This window comes from Necator americanus, chromosome II (genome assembly GCF_031761385.1).
Source record: "Necator americanus strain Aroian chromosome II, whole genome shotgun sequence".
In the NCBI taxonomy this organism is placed as follows: Eukaryota; Metazoa; Nematoda; class Chromadorea; order Rhabditida; family Ancylostomatidae; genus Necator; species Necator americanus.
The window spans coordinates 2,514,897-2,539,502 of NC_087372.1; the positions used below are offsets into that span (position 1 = coordinate 2,514,897).

At 39.4% G+C, this 24,606-nt stretch overlaps 6 protein-coding genes across 8 annotated transcripts; 3 read left to right on the forward strand and 3 right to left on the reverse strand.

Moving 5' to 3' along the window:
* Positions 1-102: 102 nt before the first annotated feature.
* Positions 103-4,900, reverse strand: RB195_016668 (uncharacterized protein; the record flags this gene model as incomplete). The annotated part of the gene is made up of 16 exons (XM_013449305.2): positions 103-222; positions 1,219-1,329; positions 1,409-1,480; positions 1,849-2,010; positions 2,079-2,229; positions 2,284-2,432; positions 2,500-2,576; positions 2,719-2,796; positions 2,942-3,051; positions 3,148-3,294; positions 3,499-3,558; positions 3,622-3,706; positions 3,784-3,847; positions 4,118-4,291; positions 4,609-4,727; positions 4,789-4,900. 16 exons carry the CDS (start codon positions 4,898-4,900, stop codon positions 103-105), a joined length of 1,791 nt encoding a protein of 596 aa, XP_013304759.2.
* Positions 4,901-5,233: 333 nt separating this feature from the next.
* RB195_016669 (uncharacterized protein) lies at positions 5,234-5,767 on the reverse strand (the record flags this gene model as incomplete). Its single annotated transcript, XM_064183302.1, has 3 exons — positions 5,234-5,349; positions 5,412-5,481; positions 5,678-5,767. 3 exons carry the CDS (start codon positions 5,765-5,767, stop codon positions 5,234-5,236), a joined length of 276 nt encoding a protein of 91 aa, XP_064039183.1.
* Positions 5,768-5,871: 104 nt separating this feature from the next.
* Positions 5,872-9,128, forward strand: RB195_016670 (uncharacterized protein; the record flags this gene model as incomplete). Of its 2 annotated transcripts, none has more annotated exons than XM_064183303.1 (7): positions 5,872-5,951; positions 6,251-6,314; positions 6,391-6,534; positions 6,598-6,669; positions 6,737-6,818; positions 8,537-8,601; positions 9,066-9,128. In XM_064183303.1, the coding sequence occupies 7 exons, from the start codon at positions 5,872-5,874 to the stop codon at positions 9,126-9,128; spliced, it is 570 nt and encodes a 189-aa protein (XP_064039184.1). The 2 variants fall into 2 exon arrangements, with proteins under 2 accessions (XP_064039184.1, XP_064039185.1); XM_064183304.1 differs by lacking the exon at positions 5,872-5,951 and adding an exon at positions 6,128-6,132.
* Positions 9,129-11,992: 2,864 nt separating this feature from the next.
* RB195_016671 (uncharacterized protein) lies at positions 11,993-19,334 on the reverse strand (the record flags this gene model as incomplete). The annotated part of the gene is made up of 10 exons (XM_064183305.1): positions 11,993-12,062; positions 12,562-12,692; positions 12,754-12,878; positions 13,757-13,844; positions 14,657-14,818; positions 14,874-15,035; positions 15,311-15,484; positions 17,090-17,218; positions 17,989-18,085; positions 19,270-19,334. The coding sequence occupies 10 exons, from the start codon at positions 19,332-19,334 to the stop codon at positions 11,993-11,995; spliced, it is 1,203 nt and encodes a 400-aa protein (XP_064039186.1).
* Positions 19,335-22,134: 2,800 nt separating this feature from the next.
* Positions 22,135-23,871, forward strand: RB195_016672 (uncharacterized protein; the record flags this gene model as incomplete). Of its 2 annotated transcripts, none has more annotated exons than XM_064183307.1 (5): positions 22,135-22,170; positions 22,303-22,456; positions 23,224-23,261; positions 23,322-23,732; positions 23,809-23,871. In XM_064183307.1, the coding sequence occupies 5 exons, from the start codon at positions 22,135-22,137 to the stop codon at positions 23,869-23,871; spliced, it is 702 nt and encodes a 233-aa protein (XP_064039187.1). The 2 variants fall into 2 exon arrangements, with proteins under 2 accessions (XP_064039187.1, XP_064039188.1); XM_064183306.1 differs by lacking the exon at positions 23,809-23,871 and adding an exon at positions 23,777-23,782.
* Positions 23,810-24,087, forward strand: RB195_016673 (uncharacterized protein; the record flags this gene model as incomplete). The annotated part of the gene is made up of 2 exons (XM_064183308.1): positions 23,810-23,876; positions 23,951-24,087. 2 exons carry the CDS (start codon positions 23,810-23,812, stop codon positions 24,085-24,087), a joined length of 204 nt encoding a protein of 67 aa, XP_064039189.1.
* Positions 24,088-24,606: the final 519 nt, after the last annotated feature.

Consider the following 24,606-nt stretch of genomic DNA (forward strand, 5'->3'; position numbering starts at 1 on the left):
GTGGCGGTAATAACAACAAATAACAAGTTTCCAACAACTTGAATTTAACACAGCTGGATACAGGAATTTTGATTGCGAGGAACAAAAAAAAAGGAGAAAATTTTACGAAGATAAGGTGAGATATTTAGTCAGACGTTTCTTGTTCTTTCCTTTTGGCTTCTTCGCCGCAACATCGCTGGCCAAGGACTCCTGCTTCCTCTTCTCCTTCTTCTTACCCAGATTCTAAAACAATTAAGTTTAAAATGAAAACCAATTGTAAAAAAAGACTACTAGTCGAAATTCCTATGTGAAAGAAAATACTTAACAATTATACATTTTATAAAGTCACAGATACTACAGAACTACTGGAAACTGATATGTGTTGGAATAATTTCAACTTTTATTCATCCTTCCCAAACTAAATGCAACAAGAAAGCTATTCTTTCTAATGTGTCACGTAGGAATTTTCATCCTGCGACTCAGAAATATAAAAATCCAAGTGCGCAATAATTTCATGAGTGGCACCAAGAATACCGCTATATTTGCGTTCTTAATATCGAATTCTGGTGTTTAAGGGTCCTGTTTCAGTCATATGTTCGCTACTAATCATGTCATTTGTTCAACAAGGAACCAGTTTTACTTAGAAAAAAAAAAAGAACCAGTGTTACTAACTACTGTGTTTATGGGTGTAGCAGCTGTGCAAAGTATAGATCGAAGGTTTGGTGTACTGAAACACTATGAACTACAGCAGATTTTCGCCAGAACTGCCCAAAAGTTCGTAACAAAGAACTAGAGTGTAGCCTTCTCTTTCATGAGATAGGACCCACTTACGAAACCAAAGTGCAGCCCGTTTTCACACAAGGGGCGGATGGGGTGGGGATTATCGGGAACTCGAGTGTAGCCTGCTGTCTCAAAAAGCACGTAGTTACAAAATCTCAAAGACTAGTGCCGTTGGCGTTGGCACAGCATTTCTGTATTCACAGAGGCATCCTGTGTTTTTAAGCTAATTCACCCTGAAAATATTTGCGTTTACATGATGTACGAATATTCGAACGATGACCATGTAAGAAAGAGGTAAATTGCGATCTACTGCCCTAGCTAGCGAGGACAGCGGGGTCCCGCATAATCCGTAATTGTTACAAAAAAGTGAGTTAAAATTGTAATTAATTCCAACTGACACTGACTTCACTTCTTTGCAATATCCACAATATTTCTATTAGTAACAATCAAAATTAGTACCTTTTTTCTTAGCTGCGTCTTACTCATATTCTTATGCCGCATCTTTTTCCCAAGGAACTTCGGCATCACCTTCATTCCTGAGGCATGTACCTCACCGATAGACTGTTTGACCTGAATTGCAGATTCATAAATCAACAATAGTATAACTACAAAAATGTGATGAAAGAAAAATAAACAGAACAAGACCAACCTGTTGCCTAACTTTTTCGCTCAACTCTCGTCCCGTCAACTTTTCTCCTTTACTACTAGCTGCTCGTCTTGCCTGGAAATCATGTCTTCCACTATCCGGAGGAAAAATGCGGCTTGGAATTCAAGAAAAGGAGCAAAATGGTGTGCTAATTTCTGTTCGAAACCTCAAACAGGTTGGAGGTGGCAGTGATAGACTAAGAGCGAATTTGGAAGTGAAAATCTCAAAAGAAAATTAGAAGCTATAAAGAGAAATGGGGACCAAAACATGTCGAAAAGCACTTCCTCAACAATAATTCCCAAATTATAATTAAGCAGACAGCACTGTGTACCTTCAGTGACGTTTTCGGAAACTTTAGCAACACCGATCACTCTAAAAGTGAGTGGATGGAGGTGATTTCCTTTAGCCGACTAGTGGGGCGAAATTTTGCAGATATTACTCACCTTTGCCCGAATGGCCTGCAGATTTTCTATAGAAAACTCCACTATGGGTCGTTTTTCGTTGGTAAACGTGGTAGGATTGTTGTTGAGCTTTTGCAGACACGCAAGCGCATCTTTGTGCTCAGCAAAATTAACAAATGCAAAACCTTTTGATCGCGGATTTCCCTGAAAGATAAATTGGCAAATGGTAAGAGTGAAGCGGGTATGAATTTGCTGTGGAGAGTCCAACTAACATTCGCATCAACTTTAGAAGTATCCTTCCAAATACGACACTCTGTAATAACTCCAGCACATCCTGTTGCATCGCGACAAATCTGTTTCAATTTCTCATCAGTGATTGACATCGGCAAGTTGTGGATCATCAGTCGAGTAGGTGACACGAACCTTGGGCAGAATTATGAAGGGCTGTGCTACTCAAGAAAGAACAAAGATACTTACATATGAAGATTCTCCAGCTTCTTTCTAGACAATTCTGCAAGTCGTTGCCTTTTATGCGCATCTTCCGAGCTCATTCCTTTAGCTGCAGAAGTTCCTTCACGGATTAGTGCAAACCGAATCAAACGGAGATTCCTTTTGTCTTCTGGGACCTACGAGCAGTTGTCATTAGAATAGAAGAAACAAAGAGAGGAGGAAAAGAATAGTTATCATCCTTACCTTGACACTTTTTCGTTTCTGGATTTCTGCTGCATTTTCTCGCTGGATTGCTATTGATCCTTTGATTTCTCGGCCATCTGAGATTGCAACAATTAAAAGTGCAATAACAAAACGATTTACTCCATTCTTTCAAACTGTATTATTTTGCGGGATAATAAATTCAATACTAGTAATAGGTCAAAGATCTACGAATTTTTTGATGAATATTAAAATTCCTACCAATCTCTAGCCCTTTTTCAATAGCATCCAGACATGCCTTTGCTTCGTCCGCTGAAGAAAAGTGAACGAATGCAGTGCCTGAATATACGAATGAGACTGAAACTTTAACAGAAGTTTTCCAGAAGGAGAAGAAACTTAGGAGAACCATGTCTAACTAAGAACACAAACACGTCAAAGGAAGAAGAAGGAAAACCTACTAAGTAAATGAAAGATAGGCAATTACCTTTCGGATGTCCACTTTCACGGAATTTACAGCAGACCGCCAGTTTCACTTCCCCATACTTCTCCATTTCAGCTTTCAGGGTCTCATTAGTTGTATCAAACGAGAGATTTCTAGAAAAAAAAGAGAAATTTTATAAAATAAGTGTAATTTATAAATTAAGCGTAAGCGTAAGTAAGCATGTGAAATAGTAAAAAAGATCATCTCACCTCAAAAACACCACACGTTGTTCGTCAATCGCTACATCTTTTTTGGTTCTCCCATCGTCTTCACTGTCTTCACTTCCACTTTCCTCGTCATTATCCTCATCGTCTGATCCACTTACTCTATCTTTCCCGTCTTCAATCTCTTCATCGCTAAAACATTGTACGTTCAATATAACCACTCATTTCCACAAAATGCAAACGGAATTGACGAAGTTAAAAGTTGAAAATAGCAAATGAAAGCCGGCAATTCAGAATTACACCTTTCAGAAGTTGCGGAAAAAGGAAAAAAGAACAGGATTCAGGATGCAAAAAAAAAACTCCTAGAACGTAATGATCTGATCAAGTTAATGCTACCTCTCATCCTCACTTTCGTCGTTATCATCTTGGCTCCTTAATTTTTGAACGCCCTTGGAACTGAAAATGACACTAACTCCCGGATCAATGACTATCTCAGGAATTCGCACAAATAAAACCCACCTTGAAGATTCCGGCTTTACTTTTTTTACGTCCTTAGCATCATCTTCTTTTTCCAGCTTAATCTTCTTTTTGAGCTGTTCTCGCTCTAGAAAAACGATGTCTAATCACATACTTACGCCCCAATCTAGCAACTAAGAAACAGCATAGGTTTTTTTTTTTCACCTTCTTCGGCAGCAGTTTCATAGGTGTCCTTTGGCAACGCCCAATCAGCAGCCACCATGCGATCCTTAAATGCGAAAACTCATCCAAAAAATAGCCTCAGTACTATTGAATATTCTCTTCGAGTTGCCTACATAAGTTGTCAGGGATATTCACACAATACTCGGAAGAGGACATTCTCAGCTGTCCCACCAGCTCGCAAATAAAAAAAAAATATAAGAAAGGACTCTATGGCTCAGCGGCAGGAGTTGTAGCGGGAATTTAGAAACCGCAGCCAGAACATTAATAAGCAGGATAGGACTTTTTGTCATGAGTATACTAAGAAGTGGATACAAACCTGAAACTTATTGGCATTGAAGTAATCCTTAGCTTTTTCGGCAGCTTCTCTCGATTTGAATTGTACAAATGCGAAACCTGCGATACGTCCTGGCATCTTCTTCGACGCAGGCAAAACGATTTCCGTGAAAACACCGAACTTAGAGCAAACATTTTGCAAGTCTTCTTTCTTGGTCTAAATGACGGTGATGAATAGGTCTCATAGCTGGTCAACCTCAAGAAGAAAATTTGAAATAAAAAGATATTCGAAACTACGGAAGTTAGTAATGCCTGACGTAAACAAATATATATGTACAGTGAATATGGAGTCTTTTTGCATATGAAACAACGTGTAGTAAAGTGAGACAAAACGGACCAACCCATTGAGGAAATAACAAGGTATGTCCAAGGCATTTGTCCATCATTTCGACAGAAAAAATAATCGAACAAAGAGCAGACAACCGCATAAAGTTCTGTTTACAGGGCACCACTTCTACTAAAAAAAAAGCAAACCTTGAACGGCAGATTTCTTATGATCATTCTCCACGGCTTAAGCTTAGCATCTTTATGGTAAGGTCTTTTTCTTTCTCCGTTTTGCATCTGCTCAGATTTTGCACCCTGTTTCTTCTCCACTGAAGCAACACATACTACAAATTTTAATGACTTCGAAGTCCACAAGCCTCCATTTCATACCAGCTCTGCTCTCTTTGACTTCAACGACCTCATTATCATCATCCTCATCCGTGAACACTATCCTTTTGCTAAGCGGTTTGTTAGGTGTTTTTTGATAGCCATACTTTTCCATAATCTAAGAGAAGAATAAGACCTCAAAAGGGAAAGGTCCAGTATGCATTCATAAAGGTAAATATGGTCGTCAGGAAAACTAACTGCACTGTAGAAATCCACGAGAAAGACAATGATATTAAACCGATTTATTGCTGATATCAAAAAGATATCTAAACCCGTATGCAAACAAACAAACATCACACAATACATCGACTTATACTGTGTGTTCTCCGACTTCAAACTAGTGCTCAGAAATGGCTATAGTAACAAACAAATAGCAACACATAAGCGGTAAAACAAGAACTTGGCAAATTCTGTTGTTCTGTTTGAAAAAACGAGATCTTCGCACCACTTAAGTTGGTCCTTCACCAGCAAATCCATTGCTAGGTGATATTAACGTTGGAAGAGTCTGATTTCCTGAGGTGTCCATTGAGGACAACGTTTCAGTGGGAGATGCAGCTCTCTTAGCTGAAAGTTAACGTTCAAATCCGTGCATGCTGCGAAGTGGAAATAATGTTGAACAAACAGACGTTCAGAATTAGCGGTAGATACAGGTGTACTGTTGCAGGGATCAGTTTCCGCACCACTTTTGGGAAGACCCTGAGGAATTATTAAATGCTTATACAGTCTGGTTCTTAACATCAATTAATTAAAGGTTGAGAAACCATGCAAAGAAGGACTGCTAGAAGCATAAAGGCGTCTGAAGAAAAAAAGCTCTAGAAAAGAGTGGCTTTTCGAGCTGGTAATCTAAGTTTGATAAGGTAACCGTAGTACTGACAAGAATAAAAATGGTCACCTTCTTATGATATAACTCTAGTAAGACCTTTTCCATATGATCGATATCGTCAGCTTTTATCTCGATGGAAGTTAGTGGTCTTCGCAGCATATCTGAGGAGGAAAAAAGATTCCGGCATTCCATACTAACAAAATAAATGAAAACACGAAACTCCCTCGTTCCCTCTCTAATTCACTATCAAGAAAACAAAAATCATGACAGAAAAAAGCGAACGAAACCTTAAAACGACATGGTCAAGTCCTAAAAGCTGGAAAATGTCCCTAAGGAAAACCAGGTTAGTAGAAGCAAACAAAAGGGGAGGATAAGCTGCCCTGCAGTAGATTTTCTTCCTACGTAAAATAACAGGAAATGGTTGTAATCACGACGCCTGCGCCCTACGACGCAATGTTTTGGCTCTGAACGTGATTTCACTTTCGCTTTTCCCGCCTGTAATCATTCCTGAGGCTGCCTATGATGTGCGTTTGTGAACTGTTCTGTTGTTATGTTCTTTCTTAGATGTGGTCTGTCAGAGGTTGTTTCCAAACGTCTTTGCGGAATTCTGCAGTTGTACCATGTAATTGTAGACGTTTTCAGGACGATGATTGTCCCAGAGCATATTTCAGTCACTGGTGAAGCTTTGAAAAGCGTTGGACTCGATGTAAGTACTTCTGGATATTCGGATTCATCGCATTTTCTTCCTCCTTATATCATATCTGGGATAATGTTACATTTAGAACCACGGTGTTGTGGATCGCGAGCGTTTGATGCAAATGATGAACGTGCCTGACCGCATTGTATTGACTGGCGGCGATGGTTACAAGGGATACGAAGCCGAACCACTGGATGTAATGAATGATCACATAACGCAAGTCGGGGAGGTAATTTCGATCTGAATTTTTCAAAACAACGAATTTCAAAGCCTATATAAATCATATTTTCAGAATGACCTCAAGGATCTTCCTAACAAAATAACGATGAGAGAAAGCCCATATCTGGACAGAGGCGATCCCGCTGTTTGTTCTTCTTCGTAGATTTCTCTTGTGAATAGAACTATTCGGTGTTATGACGTTAATTTTTCAGGATGAACCTGTTCGAAGCGAAAATTCAATTGCAATAGAGGAGAACCCACTGCAGGAGCTCAAGTTGATGCGCCGACAGATTGGTAAGGTGTTGAGCGGGATTTATACTTTATTATAGTTCTATTCACTCCACTTTGTTTGCTTTCTTTGTTAAGTTGTTGTCGGCTTTTTTATCTCCGTGATTTATCTTTCTCCATTGTTTTGTTGCTTGCAGCCAATTTTGCTTGTAATCTCGTTTAGCCGCAGTAATGCGGAAGCAATCAATTATCTTGAAATATGGATCCTAGTAATACCCTAGTGTTTGCTATCTTATGTTCTACGTGAGAATGGGTGAACAGAATGTTTTCTCGGTGTAATATGTCTTGAATGTTGACAACAAAAAGTCGCCAGATGTAACTATTCGGTTTCTGGAAGTTCATCGATCTTAAGTAGGCAAGTTCTCACTGAAGTAACCAACCTGAAATACCAAGGCTTAGGTTATATTCACTTAAAAGTGATAGAAGAGCTAGCCGTTCTAGACTTTGCCATCATTTTCATATAAAACACTAGTAGCAGTCTATTTGCGTTAAATGTGAAGATACAGTCACTTTTTCACAGTAATTTTTTTTGAGAAATTTTTCTTGCTGTACCTATTGTCATAGTTCTCTACCAGCTCCTATGTTTCCCTATATCCCGTATATTTTCGTTTTGCATAAGTTAGAAGTTCTGTATTAAATCTAAAAGCGATTGGTGTATGTGTTGGAGCTAAGTAGCTCCTTTTGCAAAATCATATTTTGAAGATTCATTCTTTTAGGGATTCTTCTGAGGGTGATCTAACTTTAGTTGCTTTTTGTTCGCAACATAACCATTTAATTCTGTGTTGTCGTTGGAAGTTATCAAGTCGTAGTTTACATAGTTAATGCTGCTCTAATGGATGACGATGTGATGCTTATGGTCTCTCCAAATTTGCTTCGAAGTCTTTACTTTTATTTTTTTTTAAATCTGCAAGGACGTAATTCCTTTCCACAATCTCATTCCGAAGAAGAGATCTCCATCAATTCTTATAGGTAGGTTATGGTTGGAAATTTTTCTCACCGCTGCGAAATCAACATTTCCGTCTTTATGTGATTACAATGTTTGGCGTTGTCGTCCACATTCATGTCAAGGGGTGATTGCGTCAATCGGCAAGCCGCATAGCGAAAGAAAAAAACGTTGTACAGGATTGAATGCACTAATTCCTGGCGGTTGCAAATGTTAACGTTCACCCTTCGTAATGCTACCTTTGCTCACAAGTGATCTTCCATCTGGCAGTCTCAAAGGTGATTTGTGTCCGAATTCAAGACTGTATCACAGCTTTTCAAGTGTGATCTTTTATGTTCTTTCGCATTTCTGAAGTTGGCGAATATGGAAAAGGGTTAGATATTTTTTTACCGCAGCACTACTATACTCTAATCATGTTGCAAATCTTAGAGCAAGGGTTTTGCGGTATAGGCTAACAATATTGTCTCCTATTTAGAATATTTTGCACATGTTTCTCCTTCTTTGTTACCTTGCAGTCATGTTTTTTGTTTGTCAACCAGAAGAAGTCGCAAAATTGTTGTTAATCATTGCGTTGTTTCGGATTTTTCTGTGCAGTTGGGCTCATTGTGATCGTGCCGTAATCGATTCATCATCTAACGGTATGACAGCTAGAGTATCGCTTGTTGCTGTGACATTTAATGCGATGTTATTCTAAAAAAAGAAAAGAAGAAAGGAGAAATAAATACAATAATGGAATCAACAGTGAAAGATCATTGATCTTTCTCCACATTGCTGATTTCAGGTCGTATTTCCACAAGACTTTATCAGTTGGAAGACGAAATTGAGCAACGTCGATTCCGAGACAAGGTTTGTGCTGTTTTTTAAACCATTTTTTACAATCACACTTGGGCTGGTGGAGTGATTGGAAGTAGGAGCAATGGAGTTCTGAGGCACTTTTGTAATCACTAATGGACCTTCTCGAAGTAATACTCAGAAAAGGTTGTGAAGAAGTTTTAGAAACTGTGTTATCGAATACCAGTGCTGTAATTTTGGGTCCTGGGGTCTTTCACATCGATAAAATATAAATTTTGTTCAGTGCCAACGTTTTGTTAAGAAGTACTACGCTTCTGAAACAGCATTCGCTGACCTCATAGTGCTCAACCCGAAAATTTGCTAGGTCTGCAGAATTGAAACAATATTTGAAAAAAGAAAAGATTTTCTCCGTCTCATGGGATTTCGTAGACTTTGACTTTGAAGGTAGAAGGAAAACAAAAACAGATGAAAACGGGTTAATAGATGATAGAGTTGTATTAATGCTAGCCGCTCTTTAGATTTCCTTTTCTGCCTTGATTGGTCTCGCCGCCGCTCTTCTTCTGGCCCTATTACGAAGATGATTACTTCGTTTGCAACTGATGAAACACCTGATGATGTATTATCTTCTCGATAATTCCATGACTTTCTTTTTTTTGCGTTGTTTCTTACTTCCGTTTCTAGTCGTACATAATTATTTGTTCTCCTCTACCACATTTACAGGTACAACTAGTTCCACCTATTATTTGTTTGAATCATGCTCTGACTTTGTCAGTGTACTCGCTGTACAATAGGTGAAGACATTGCAGCTTTTGCAACATAGGATTATATAGTTTCACGAGGTTTTTTTTCTTGTGTCGCCTGTATTATTGCTTTACTTTACTGGATGAGCTAGTGTGCCATTATTTATTTATTTACTTTTTTTGTGTACAGAACATTGTTAGACTAGTTGGGCGCACACTAACGTCTGCTTTGAATTTGTTTTCTTGAGCATACTGTGATATCGTGCCTAATTAATGCATGGTAATTTCGTTGTAGTTTTGCACTTACCGATTAAAATGTAGCTGTGCAGGATATCTTTCATTGTGCTCTGTTGACGTACATACATGCATTTCCGTAACAAAAACAGTAGCAAAATTCTCAATGAAGATGCTTGTCAGGTAGTTTTTTTTTTTCTGTGATGCGTTGAAGAACTCTGGTGTCGACAAAAGTCTTCTGATGCGCGGCGCTTTTCATGTAATGCATGTTGCTACTTCCTCGAACACACCCAATGCTGGCAAGGTGGTGATTTAAAAAATGCCAGTTACCTGTGCAGGGATGTAGTTGCTACAGATGTGTGTTCCTAAGGATTTTACTAGTACTGACAGCTTCTCCCTTTCTATGCCGGCCAGGCATTTCCTTTACCTGTGAAGGAGTATTCCACGTCGAGACTACGCGGGGCCTCTGACTAAGTCCCATGAAATACGGCTATGTCCTTCATGTATATTGAGTTCTTTCTGGATGTGGTAGTTTTTTTCATTGCTGTATCACTAAATTTGGGTTGTAGTCTGTTATTTTAAATAGTATTTTAGGATCGGATTGAATAAAACGGTTATTTCGAGATTGGAGTCTCCTCTATGAAACGAAAAAATATTTTTAAGAGAAAGTAAGAATGAAACAGTTCTTCTGCAGTAGTTTACTATTGCAGGACTGCAAAAACAATTTTAGGTCACTCTAACCAAATGCTAAAACACTCGTTTTAATTGCAAGAGTAGAATAATGCTTTAACTGTGTAATTTGTACTGTGCAGGTAAAATACAGTAATTTTGAAAGACTTCCACTACTCAGCCAATGTTGTGCAAATTTCTCCGCATGTCTACAGCGTTCAGATTTTCCCCGTGAAGACTACCGACTTTTCTGGAGTAGCAAGTTGTTTAGGACCATTTCTAAAGTAGAATTCTTAGTTGCCATGATTTCTTATCATCAGAAGGTAGTTTCCCCTCGCGAGAGATGAGTTCAACAATTTTATAGTGGGGTCAAAACGATATGAAACATGCTGTAGCTACACGAGCGCTCGTTCTGGAGCAACGCAGTTTTTAGCCGCTTAAATGCTGCCTGCGACCGAATCGTTTGACAATTTGCGAAATTTTTCCAAGTGACGTCAGTGATGTTTTGTTTGCTTTCATTGTCTTTACTTTTTTCGTATTTTCTAATGATTGCGCTATTTGCTTTTGTTACATAGATCTATAGCGTATCTATCTTCAAGTTATTGTATCGTTTTTGTTCATGTATTTATTTTCATGTTAATGTTCCTTTTTTGGTTTGTAAGGGATGGAGGGTAGACGTACAATAAATTAAGGCCAAGGGTAAAATGGAGTGGGAGGAGGCACTCAGTGGCGCCTTTATTTCTTGAAGTAAATAATTAAATCAATCGGGGCCCTAACAGCTAAGCATTAGTCTTAGAGGATCTATGACATATAAGCCAACGTTACCAAGAGAAAAAAGTAAGATAGAGGTTCCAGAAATAAGGGCGCCACTCAGTTCCCCACACAACCAGCCACATTTTCTCCTAAGACCAATATAAATCTCTATAACAAAAGTAAATACAGCTAACATAACAAAAATACGAAAAAAAGGGAACAGAAGGGAGAAAAAAATCAGAAAGGAAAGCAAAATGAATGGGGACGGACGAAAAAATTGCGCCAATGTTGATACGGCTGATGGCACTTGGCAAGGTTTGGCAAATTGCCAAGCAGACCGCTGCACCTACATCATGTTTCATGTCGTTTTGACTGACTATACAGTTGCCAGGGCGGGTGTGATGTAGCGGTTAGAGGTTCCGCTTCCTGCACGATCGATCGGAGGTTCGAATTCGCCCTAGTGCTCACCAAGCCTTTCATCCCTCGGGGTCGATAAATTCGTACCAGACTTGTCTGGGAGGATAAAAGCACTGACTTGACACATCGGCTAGCCACCGCAAGTCACTGTATAGGCCAGACACACGTTCGTAAACCTCAAACGATTCTGAATTGAAGTGAACGTGGGGGCGCATCCCAAGCGGATTGATTAACGCCAGTGACTTCATCCTTTATCCTTTATACAGTTGCCTACAGGCGCCTGATATTGCCTGGCTCGTCCGTACTGTTTCAGGCACAAACCGTGCTGCAGCTACATAGTCACACTTAAGCCTTTTTAGTTATTCAACGTTCAATCCTCTTCGTCGATGGAATATCGAAGGCGCTTTAATTTTCCATTCACCTATTAGTAGTGTCAAGAGTACAACACGCGATGTTGACATTATTTTAATTGTAAACGAAAAAGAAAGAAGGAAAAGAACATGAACCTGATAGGGAAAGGACTTTTCCATCTAAGTGACTCTATCGACGTAATTCTCATACAACATTCTCATATTGGAAATTCATTAATTTTAACTAATTACTCTATGTTTATAACTATACAGATATTGAAATCAAATTTCAACAATCCATTCTGGGCGTGATGCTCGTCCGTACTGAATATCCGTAATTGCTTTGAACAGCCTAAAAATAAGTAGTATTCTCTTCGGGACAATAATAATCCGAAACATCTAAAAACAGCGAGATTGGATCATACGCAAAATCTCGAATGCATGTTCCATCATATCTATGCGGGAATACGGTAGGATTAAAACGACTAGAAGCACGGTGCAGTTGCGTAAGCGGCTGCGCTCGAAATGGTGCGGTGGAGCGCGGCGGTAAGAACCATTCTTCGTTGCAGTTTACGATGGTCCCAGGTCGATTCTAACCGCTTTCTCCTCCGCACCACTTACGTAACTGCATCATGTTTAATGTCGCTTTGACACTACTATATTATAATTTGGGTTGCGCACGACGTTGTGCAGTTCTTGACAACTTCACTGTTCCGAAGATTATTTCTAGGACTGTGCTACCAAAAAAAAAAACGCTATCCACTAATTTTTGATCTTCTAAGACTAGCTAGGTTGATCGTAGCAAAGAAAACATGGGGCAACATAAATTAGTCGAAAAGGTTAGAGTATACCTTTGCATAAGCGATTTCGTGCTTTCCATCAATGGGATCTTTAGCTTCTCCTCGTGATCATCGATTTGGTATAGGATCATATCGACTGGTATCACTACGGCAGCCGTTCCTGCACCGAATATCTCGTAAACCTGCAAGAAATTTCTGGTGATTTTCCATTCAAATTGATACAATATTATGTGTGAAACTTACTCTGTTTTCTTTCAGAGCTTTTCGAAGCTCATCCATTGTGAAGTCTCGTTCAGTAACTTTGACCTCGCCCATTTCGCGTGCGAGTTCAAGTATTGATTGGCGCGTAACGCCGGGTAAGATGATACCTTAATAGATTGGTTTTGTGTTCGTGTGTCTGTTACTTTAGGTTATATTGCCAAACATTTTATAGATTGACTTATCCCTGCTCATTCTCATTCTACTCTTTTCTTGTTACTGGATTTTCTATTGTTTATTTGTATTCATTCCTTGCCTCTTACTCTTGGCACGCCTTTGAGCGTAATAAATAAATAAACGAACAAATAAATAAATAAGTGATGATTGTGAGTCCGTTGTGTTGCGGAGTAGCGAAGGAAAACTTTTATTTTCCTCCTCTAGTTATAGTCGGCTCAAAATGACAGCACAATTGCAAAAAAAGGCTGCCTTCAAAGCAGTGCGGCGGAGCTTGCGGCAAGGATCGAGGTGGGACCATCGCGAACTGCAGATGAGTGGTGCTAGTAGGAGCACTTGCCGCTGCGCTCCACCGCGCCGCTTACACAAATGCGCCAATCTTGATGTTGTTTTGACTCAACTTTGTGCCACCGAGGTGCATTTTTTCCTTTTTTTTCCAAATTTGAGTTTGAAGTGCTGCACTTGTTTGTTTGTAATGAGTCAACCGTGGTTGTCTATCTCGCTCATTCCTGTCTCAGATTTGTCACCACATTAATACGCTCAAAATCAGCTGTAAGCTTGCCTGTTGTGTTCATACTAGCGCTGGCGGCTCTGCAGCTTGGTAGTTGTTGAACTTTCACAAGTGAACCGAAACTAACCACCAAACTGCAGAGCTGCCAGACCGCGCAGCTGTAAACTATACTAGCAGCTTGCGGAGTTAAAAACCGTGTTTGTTCTTACGTAATAACCCAAGTGATATTGCACCATTTATCGAATTTCTTTAAACGTACCCTACGTATGGATATATGGACAGTTTGACGTTAAGAAAACCCACCTGTCTCTAGTGAAGCGGTAATCAACTCGTTTTCTCCCTCTTCGTTTTTCCAGTACATGAAGACGTTCATAGCACCTACTTCAGTGATCTGAAAGTATCCTGTCGCATTTCCATTCTACGTTACCGTTTCTGTATTTGCAGGACTGTCATAAATCATTAAATGAAATGGATGCTGGATTCGCCCGGAATCTCGTTCCTGAGATGATAGAAAACTGAATGATTCTGGTCCTGCGGCTCTTTTTCTCCAACAACTGAAGCGATGAGAACTGTTCTTCGGGTAAGAATTTTTTAAAGCTAACCATTTGACTATTGATAAAAAGCTTTGACCATTTGACTATTGATAAAAAGAAAAGGTAAACTTTTTCAAACTTAGAATTCTAAATCTGTCATTTTCCTACTTTGTTCATTTGTTTGGCAATTTTTTGGCAAAGGCACCTAACTTTTTCTTTTCGGTGAGAATTGTTACAGTTTTGTAGCATATTCTTCGATAGAAATTAAAGCTCTTCTTTTTGGGTGATAACTTAACTGGTCCCCATTCTTATGTGCTTCTTATGGAACAGATCGTGACATTTCATCTAATCTTAAACCCGTACAATAATTTCTAGTAGCTTTAATTGATCTACAGTTTTAGTGTACAAAAGAGCTAGAGTAAACATTAAAATGAGATCAGAATTCACATTTACGAGTGTTCAACGAGTTGTTTATACTACTTTAGTTGTTCAGTGGTCGAGAAATGTTGATTTCTTGTCTATGAGGGTATGTTGGCTAGAAACAATGTTGTAGACGCACAGTCTAGGAGTATTTTCTCGAAAACATACCGGATATGACTTATTAATTACGCATGATGCATTATGACACTGCTACTCCTTCTCCATAACTGCTTTCAGTATCAAAACATACGTGCTGTTCTGGTCCTGCTAGCCACAACACCTGTTTGCAGCCTTTTTTTAGCGCATCGCCTGCAATCTTCATCGTTGGTGCGTAATTGCATCCCAATTTGAATGCTCCTACTCCTCCTTTGGCTGCTCGTACATACTGTGGATCGGCTAGTAGACTTACGGGCTGAAGATGTGCATCTCGTGACTATTGATTGACGGTAAAGTAAAGAAAAACCTACATCAAATGTGTCAAAATAGGCTCCAGCCGGTCCAGTAATGACGAATAGTTTGGCTTCATTGGATAGGGTTACGCTAAGCGATGGTTCGGTGCCAATAAGCGTGGGACGGATGTAAAGTGAAGCTCCTTTCTGATACGGAACCCATGCTTGATCAATTTTCACCTAGAATCTTTGGCTTAAAAATTTGTTTGCTCGTAACCTATGGTGCCATAACGTGTGGATACAGGTCACACCTAGCTCCAAAATTTTAACGTTTGTCTATTGAGCACAACCACCAAGGATTATTCGCGTGTAATTTATAAAGTGTTCGATTCATACTTGCTCACTGAGCAGCATGAAAAAGTAGACTTGGACTGTATTGATAAGCGAAGCGGACTATTGTATGAATTGGCCAGTAAGCATAGGGTGAAGCTACACCTCTTAGACAGCTGTCTTACCAGTTCCCTGATGCACTTCAACAGTTCTTTTCCGTCAAAATCAGGTAAGGCGCATCGTACAGCCGAACGTCGCATTCGAGCCATGTTGAGTTCGGGGCGGAACAAGCGTATACGGTTATCAGCACCACGATATGCCTTCATTCCTTCGAATAGCTCGCAAGCGTAATGTAGCACCTGCAAGATAAAACATTTAATCAGTAGAAACCATCCGTTTAGATGAAATACAAAAGGTTATTGTTGTGACTTCGTTTAGAGTCGCTCGTCGCTTTGTTTAGAGTGTTATAGATAAAACATGAACATGACATGAAGCACGGCGCGTTTGCGTACGCGCTCGAAACGGCGCTGTGAAGGCAGCAGCTGGAACCGAGGTGGGACTATCGCAAACTACTGCGATGGTTGATGTCAACAAGGATTCCAGTGCGCTCCAAGCTGCTACGCTCCACCGCAATGCATCGAGAGAAGCCGCGTACGCGATTGCACCGTGCTTCATGTCGCTTTGACCTTACTATATGTCCATTTTTTTACACTTTTGTGTTTCGTCTAGATGACAGTTTAGATCGGATTTGAATAGACTTTTTGGATGCTTTTTCGGTGTGAACCGGTTTTTTTTCATATTTTACAAATCGCATGGATTACGATTGTTTACTTCTTCAGCCCACTGAAATGCTTAGTTGTTTATGAGCTTCTGCTATTATTCGTCAACCCGCATGCTATTACTTTCGCAGATTTTGCAGTGTAATCATGCAGAATGTCGTATTGGAAGGGGAGGGAGAAGGGATCGGAAAAAAACTGTCAGACATTTCTTGTCGCTTCCTCTCACTTTAGGCGAAATTTCGATCACGAATACCAGATTAAACAACATTTGTTAATGGCGTCCCTGCACTTAAAGGCAAAATAAGAGGACACTGACGATTTCGGAATTTTTCTACGAATAGTATAGTGGTAGAGGTTTAGTTCATGATTATGAGCGGGATCACTCAAATTCTCAATTCTCCTTTAGTTATCCAGAGAAAGGAGCCTTGTGTGGTTCTGTCCCCCTAATGACGCAACTCATTACGCTATAGAATGCAAACAACTCTATCGTCGTCCAACATCCGTAATCCAGTTCTAATCTGATAAGCAGCGGATGCTTTCTGACCATGAGCTGCCTTAGCGCATAAATATACACCTTCTGCGTATGTCGTATGTATTGCTTGTTAAATTACCCGTTAGAAGTTGCATCGTTGGATAGTCGTGGTCACTTGAAGCTGTTTTGTATTCCTCTGGATTACTAGAGTGAGGAAAGGGGAAATCGAGCGTAATCGCGTTCATATTCGTGAACTACATCCCTAGCTCCATGTATTCGTAGGGGAATCCCAATATCGTCATTTCCATGATTCTATACTTTTGAATCTTCTTCAGCTCTTCACACTTGTATTAACTTCTACATATTATTGACCTTATTGATCAAATTATTTGTAGTGTCCATGTAACAACAAGATCAGTAACGAAATGAGTTGGCAACTATTTTAGGCAAGTTCCAAGCACATAAGTTCGCATTTATAAAATTTTATGAAATTTCGAGTGACTTAGAATGAATTTTGAATTTTTATCAATCCACTGTTGCTTTTTTATATTGTCTGTTTTTTGAGAAAACACTAATGTTATATATATATATATATATATATATATATATATATATATATATATATATATATATATATATATATATATATATATATATATATATATTTAAAATACAAATCATAATATTAACAATCAAGAGTTTTCGCGGTTTACCTTAGCTGCAGGATCGATCGATAGATTGGTATAAGGACGAATGACTGGTTTTGTCCACCCTTTACCAAGCTCATAATTCACTTCAAACATATGATCGGAATGTATCACACCGAAGCCAAGTTGCTGGTCCTGAAACGAATAGCTGTTCTTTGTTGTTAACGAATGTGGAATTTTAGGCAATTTCCATAGTTTTCTCTGCTGAGGAACTCAAACGTTGCGATGCAGAGAAATCTAAGGAAATTGCTAAGCAACAAGGTTTCATTTCGTGGCTGCGTCACGTCATATGATGAGAGATAGAGAAGTCAAGGTAGCGGAGCGGCTACTGCGAGCTGTCAGCGCCGGGAAATCCGGGGACGTACTTGCATACTTCTCACGGTGTGTGAGCTCCCCGCATGGTTTTGCATGCGTGCGGGTGGTCCAGACAAGAAGATCTTGGTCGCAGGTGATTGGATGGTTGGGCTCGTTGATTAGTTTTCATAGTTTTCTTCGCATCCCGACACGATGCAGGAAATCACGCAAGTCATCTGTAGTGGGGTGAAAACTACATGAAAGAACGTACGCGATTGCGTACGCGGCTTCTCTCGAAGCTTTTTGGTGGGGCGTATCGGCTGGGAGCGTGGTGAAACCATAGCTGGCACCACCCATCGCTGCACTTTGCGACGGCCCCACTTGGTTCCAACTGCTGCCTCCACCGCACTGTTTCGAGCGCGTACGCAAATGCACCGCAACTACACTCGTAATTCAATTCATGTCGTTTTGACCCGACTATAAACGCTTTCGATTTGTTGTGCGCGCTTGCAAAATGACGCGATGAGGCAAATCGAAAGCATCATGTTGGTCTGCGTGTTGTTGCTCCTCTATTTTCCAGCATACAACGGTGAATGACCTATTCAGAATACCTTTTTTGGCAATGGTTGACGCTCCTCCGGTTTGGCTTGCTTAATTTCCAGATCCTTGTGATAGAAAACTTGTTTTCCATTGTTCGTCGCCGAAATGCTAAATTTGCTGTTGGAGTTGGGTGCGGCTTACCTTTCTTAAGCAGCATGTAAACACTTTGTATTAGCCCTGGTGAGGTTGGAATGTCAGAAGAGAAGTTTTTGTGTTTCGCTTCAGAGCATTCCTGCAGTCGCAGGAAAATTTTCGAGCGTAAATTAAAGGAATTCAATGTGATTTTGTAGAAAAGCATCCGGAAAGAAAATGTTGGGCTTTGTTTTAGTTCATTCTTAATCTCAAGGAATTACTGTGTGTAAATAAAATATTTTAACCGTATAAATCTGCAAGCAACTTTACGCAATTAAATGTTCGTGGATCTGGTTACGGTGACTCCTAGAAGTAATTTTGGTTTAAAAAAAAACTACACATCCTGCTGAATACTCTGCTAGGAACGCTCGGAAGTAGTATTTACGCCAGACGCGTTATGATCTCTGTGGGAACGTGTACCGGACCACCTCTACCGGCTGATCAATGAGGCGACTTCACAGATGATCTTTTTTTCCTTTTTTTAGATAATTTTCCTTTTCGAGTACTTGAGGATAATTAAGATTGCTTTGTAGCGGTAGTTATAGCAAAATCTTTCGCTGGCATCATTACTAGAGCCTTATCGATTATCGTCCCATCGATCGGTGGAGGAGGACCAGTGCTTGCTTTGGATGTAACGAACACTTTCAGCGATCGCTGGAAAAGTAGTAGCGAAGGGGATCTTTTTGTCTTCTGATGCCGGAAATGGATGATTTTCCTAAAGCATAGCATGGTCAAAATAGCTAAAAAAATAATGTTGGATTATAGGCAAAGTATATTTGTTTGAGAAGTTATGAGTGGCTGACTTCTTGAGGTAGATCAGTTAGCTGACAACTAATTGGTTAATTTAGTTAATTGGTCCAATTACCTCACAAAAATTTTCGAGAAATGTTTTTTTATTTTTTTTTGGATAGGAGAGAGGGTCGCACGCTTTTCCTTTATATCATTTATACAAATATATAAAGAGCTGAAAGAATTGTTGCGGAGTATAGGAGTAAGAAAGAGTGTAATTGTCTCTAAGCGAGGAAGAACTTATTTTTGATACCAGGAGTCCTGTGTAAAAAGGCAAATAAATAAAGAAAGAAATAACTTGCAAATAATAAATATACAAATAACGCGAATATTTGTGAAATTACCGAAAAAGAAGAAAGATGTAGCATTACCTGAATTGACTTACTGATATCCAAGAGAGATTGCAGTATGGAAATCGTCGAAACGCCGAAAGCATCTTTTCACTAAAGCGTTGAAGTCAATTAGTTACCCGTCTAATTTACCGCCGCCTATCTCACATGACGGAGGCGGCGTTCTAATCTTCTAAATTGCCTGAATCTTAGCCAGCGTTTCGAATGGGCGCTGGAGCAACAAAATAATGGAGGAATTTGTTGATAAGAAACTTATATTACTTGAAGTTCTGCTTAGAACACTAATTTAATGCTGATTGAATGAAAGACTCAAAAAAGTAGTTGAAGCAACAAAATTTTTTTTTCGTTGCTGATGAAATTAAAGGACGGAAAATTTCAGAAGCGAGACTGACCGTTATGGCCCATCATTCTGGGAGAGTGTTATCGTTTTGTTATTCGTAAATATGGTTAAACAACTAAAATAGTTAAGAGTCAAAACTTAAAAAAAATTATTGTTTCTTGGATACTGCGTATGTTGTTTTGAGAATGGGAGCTGCTGCAAAGAAAATATTTCAAATAAATGATAAAGCTATGATTTAAAAAATATTGTTCGGTATTGAAGAACGTTTCAACTCCAACTTTTTAAGACATTCGGAATGATTTTTATGAGCTTGAAAAAGCTGCCATATGGTTCTCCATGAAGGTAGCGCTCGGTTTGATTTTCCTTTTTTTGATCTTCCAAGCAATTTGTTTCTCCATTTCGCGTTGGGACGTATGTAGTGCACAAGTATCACAAGAAAAGCAGAAGCATTCCTTCTAGATCAAAGAATCAGAGGTATTAAGTTATCCAACGAAACAATCTTTTTTACTCATAGTATCGTAATGCTAGTACTATCCTTTTTTCACTTATCCTTTCTTTCTTTTCTAGTTCTTTTTTTAACCAGTGCACTTCTTTTTTGTTTCGGGCTCACTTGCATCATTTCTCTTGGGATGGGATGCGGGATCGTAAATTATGGATGATTCTGTCCATTTCTCCTTGTATCTGTGGACACGGACGACACCGGAATGCTGTTTCTTATGAGGCTTACGGTGAAATGCGCAATGTTTGCGCTCCGCCTAACCCCGCTCCGCCTGCGATCCGTCGAAAACCCATTCGGACGAATCGCAGGCGGCGGCGCAAGGGTGGCAAATTATTGCGTCTGGAATACTCGCATGAAGCAAAAGGAAATTAGTGAAGAGTTAGCTGGAATTCTCCGCTGGCGAGAACTAGGCATTTTTCATTTTTTATCACATTTTTCATCATGGTTCAAATAATCGTCCGCGCTATAGAAATTTCTTGTTGGGATACATGTCTGAGTAGTTGTCTTATCACCTGTTGGTTAAATTTCTCCGCTAATGAATACGGTGAGTTTAAACTTAACTCGGCACAAGCTTCTTCGAAAAACTTCTGTAGAGTAAAAAGTATTACCTAGTCTTTTGTTTCCCAAGTTTTTTTTAAAAGGAAGATAGTGAGAAATTGAGAAAGGCAGATAAAATACAAATTATAAAAATATGAAATAAATACAAACTTTGTAGAAGTTTCTCCGTCAGAAAATGACTTGTTCTAACATGTCCTTACTTGTTTGGGAGCCTTAAACGAAATAACACGGAAGGACTTCACAAAAATACATAACTCTTCAAATCCAGTGGATCAAATAGCTGGCATGATCATGTACAAGCGACAAAGAAAAAAAAACAAACAAACAAAAACAAAAAAGGATGATAGAAGCTACAGAAAACGATATCATAGGGAACGTGCAAACTATCGGATGTTGCGGAGGGGAAGTCTGATGTATTCTTAGAACGTTCATTCCTTATATCCCTTTAAGGGTTGCAAACAAGTAAAAACATGTTAGAACAAAAATGTAAGCGTTCTGTAAGCAAGCCATTTTCTGAATAAACATGTTAGAACAAGCATTAAACATGAAACAAACAAGTCATTTTCTGAGCGATAAAACTTCGCAGGGTTTCTATTTTAAACGCTCGTGAGAAATATTGATGGTGTTGGGGAACAGTTCTCGCAGCACAGGCCTCTTTATGTTGGGGATGATGAGGATTTTCCTTGTCAATGGACTAGAAGATATGAAGAATTGATGCTTACCTGATATACGAGCAACAAAGATTCTGCCGCTAAGAAAACCATGAACTGACAATGAAACAGTAGTGAGGATTTTATAATCATTTTTAGATAGTGTCGGAATAGTATCCCTATCTCATTTTAATTTTGTTAGTTGGTATTATTAGAAATGGTTGGTGTATGTTCTTTACACTTGATTTTCGATTATTCGATCCATTCATTCAGACATCTAACATTTCAATATTGGCATTTGACATTCAGATTTTTTCCCTGAGAGAAATTGAGGAATGCTTATGTATTGCAAGAAAGGCGTTATAGGAGTTGATTCGTTCGCAAGATTAATTCTCCGTTGCTCATCACAAAAAGGCGGGAGCTAGGGGCGCGTGTGATTGGTTGGTGTTCGGCTCTTACGTAATTCGTCTAATGTAATGTTGTTGCTTTGACTTATGCTGGTTTTTCTTGCTGTATGCAGGAGAAAGAAGGTACTTTTCAAGGATCTACATCTAAGCTTATAGGTTCCCCTTCATTTAGTATTACAGTAGAAGATAGGCTGTGCGCACTTAAGACGGAAGGTACTGAAGTAAAGATTTGTAACCGATCTTTGATGGATACTTCACCATTACATAAAATACGATAGACAAAATCCTTTAATGCGTCATGGGAGTAGATCCAGAGGGTTACTATTCGTGCCACCACTCGTTTTGAATAATTCACCAGAAATGTTGTTTATATCCTTCTTTCATGTCTGATAAGTAACTACCTGGTATAGTTTGGTTTGGATAGGTTCAGTTATGGGTCAATGGTTTGCTAAGCAGTCCCCATTACTGGTATGACTATGGTCATTCATAGATATTTCGATAAGCCTCGTAATCTCAACATTGGAACTCGCTCCTGTGAAATAAATCTCAACTAAATCAAGTCCCTAGATCCCTTTTTCGCTGTAGGACTTCTGTCTGCAGGCACGCGCAAAGAAATCCACATCAGTAACCAGATCAGTAACCAATCCGACACCCCCTCCCACTCCCAAAGACGCTGAAAAAAATGAACAGAAATCTTGTGCCCCGAAAAGCGAGTACACTCAGGAGGAAAAGACTGCAGCTACAGATAGAAAAGGTACGTATCGCTTAAAAGAACAGCTTCTTAATTGAACTGCAAATATCAGTCTTTATTAGTTTTTATTTTACAAAAGGTTTTTGTCGAACGGTTAAAAAGTTATTAAATTACGCCTTGCAATCAAATTACTAAAAGTTGATCAGTAACTATTCACTTCATTACCTCTTACACCACCTTACAGCTGATTTTTCTGAAGTTCTGGATCAGCCATAGTTCACTGAAAAAGTTATTTGTGGTAAACTTGTATTGTCATCTTAAAGGCATCATCCCACGAATCTGAGGGGGTGCAGATTTCAGGTGGAGTATTCTTATAAGGGACAGTAGATTATGGAGAGGAGGTGATTCCGTCAATTTCTTCCTAATTGCCGTAGAAACGGCCCGGAAGATGCGGCGCCGCACAAGGCTGGCGTGCTCCAGTCGAACTCCTTGTGGAAAATAGTGCGCCAGAACCCCTGAAGCCGTATCTTCCGTGCCGTTTTTTTTTACGGCAATAAGGAAGAAATGGACGGAATCACCCCCCTCTCCATAGTCTCCCATCCCGTATACGAATACTCCACCTGAAATCCGTACCACCTCAGATTCGTGGAGTGATACCTTTAATGATGATGCACCATTTGTTTGCTTATCATGCAATAGACAACCGCTACGGAGATTCCAACGTAGAAATGTTATGTCTTTTCCTTATCTTTTTCTTATCGGTTGTCTATTGGATTATACTTATTTTACTATTCTCCTCACGAATTGTAGATGTACTGTTGAATTTACAGAGAAAGCTGAAATATGTGCTGATCAGCATTTTGATGAGGTATAATTTACGAAATTTATACAAACATCATTTGATATTTTACTTGTAACAATTTTGCAGTGCAAGACGCAACTGTCAGAATTTAGAATAGAAGTGAAACCTAGCAAAGAAGAAAAATCAGCTAAAACTCCCGGAAAGGGGAGTGGAAAATTGAGAAGCAATAAAAGCTGGAATGAGCGTTTGAAGGCGAAATTTGAATCATCATCAAAACGTTTCAAAATGCGAAAAAAAGAGAAAGAAGAGCATCCCGCTAATCATCTCACTAAAAGTCCGATGAGTAGAAGATTAAAAACATTAGCGGCGCGAATGGGCGGAAGCAAGAAGGATAGCGGGCTTCAAAAAAACAAAGTCGAGTCGAAAATCTCTGCAAAAGATGAGAAGAAAGTTGCGAAGGGATCTCGAGTTTCTAAAAAGGAGAAGCGTCAGGAGAGGGCGAAAATTGTAGTACCTGAATCAGATATGCCTATAGACGTATGTTGTTGTTTTTTTTTTCTCAGCAAATCCAACATTTAAAGCTGTAATAAGTGTGAAATTTATGCATTTCAAGGATGATGGATACACTAAATTCGAGCCCACCGATGCTGTCTGTCGTCCGGCACGGGCGGAGTGAAAAAGGTGAATATCGTTTCCCTTATTCAAAAGAGGCATACTGTAATGAACACAACTATTACCGTAAGCTGTTGTTACAGCGGATGAAAGTCGTCCTATTGCTGAACTTCAAATGGGTGTTTTTAAAAGATACTATTCGGATATCTTATACGAAATGTTAATACTAACACTGAATAAATATGTTGTGAAGAAAAAAAAATCAGTTGTTGTTTCTTGAAACGCGGCATCCTGAATGTCACTCTTCTTGAAGGTGACGATTTGTTATGTGCCTTATCAAGATGCAAATGTGTACGACTGTGGGTTCACAAGGGATGCAAATTGTGGATCGTTGGTGTCATTGAGCTACGGAGACCGCCGAAGAGAACAACAAGAACGTCTTCTGTGATGAAGTCGATGCGTTGGTGCGTCTAGGTCATCAAGTCTGGTGGTCATTGTCGAAATGGACGTGAATGCAAAAATGAGATTTTAATAAAATTCGGCTGCGCCAGCCAGGTGTTGCTGTCATGCGAAGCGCACGTTGCGTAACGGTTACCGTCTGGTTGACTTATGTGAACGGAAGCGCCTCGTTGTCGCTTCCAGAAAGTTCAAGAGAAATAGTCGTCGCCTTCAGCTTACGTGGCAAACGCCAACAGCTTTGACATCAGAAGAGCAGCGCAAGCGAAAAATGAGAACTCTAAAACTTCGGATCTTTTTTCCTTTTTTTCTTTTTTTTCCGAACAAATGCTGAATATTTTTC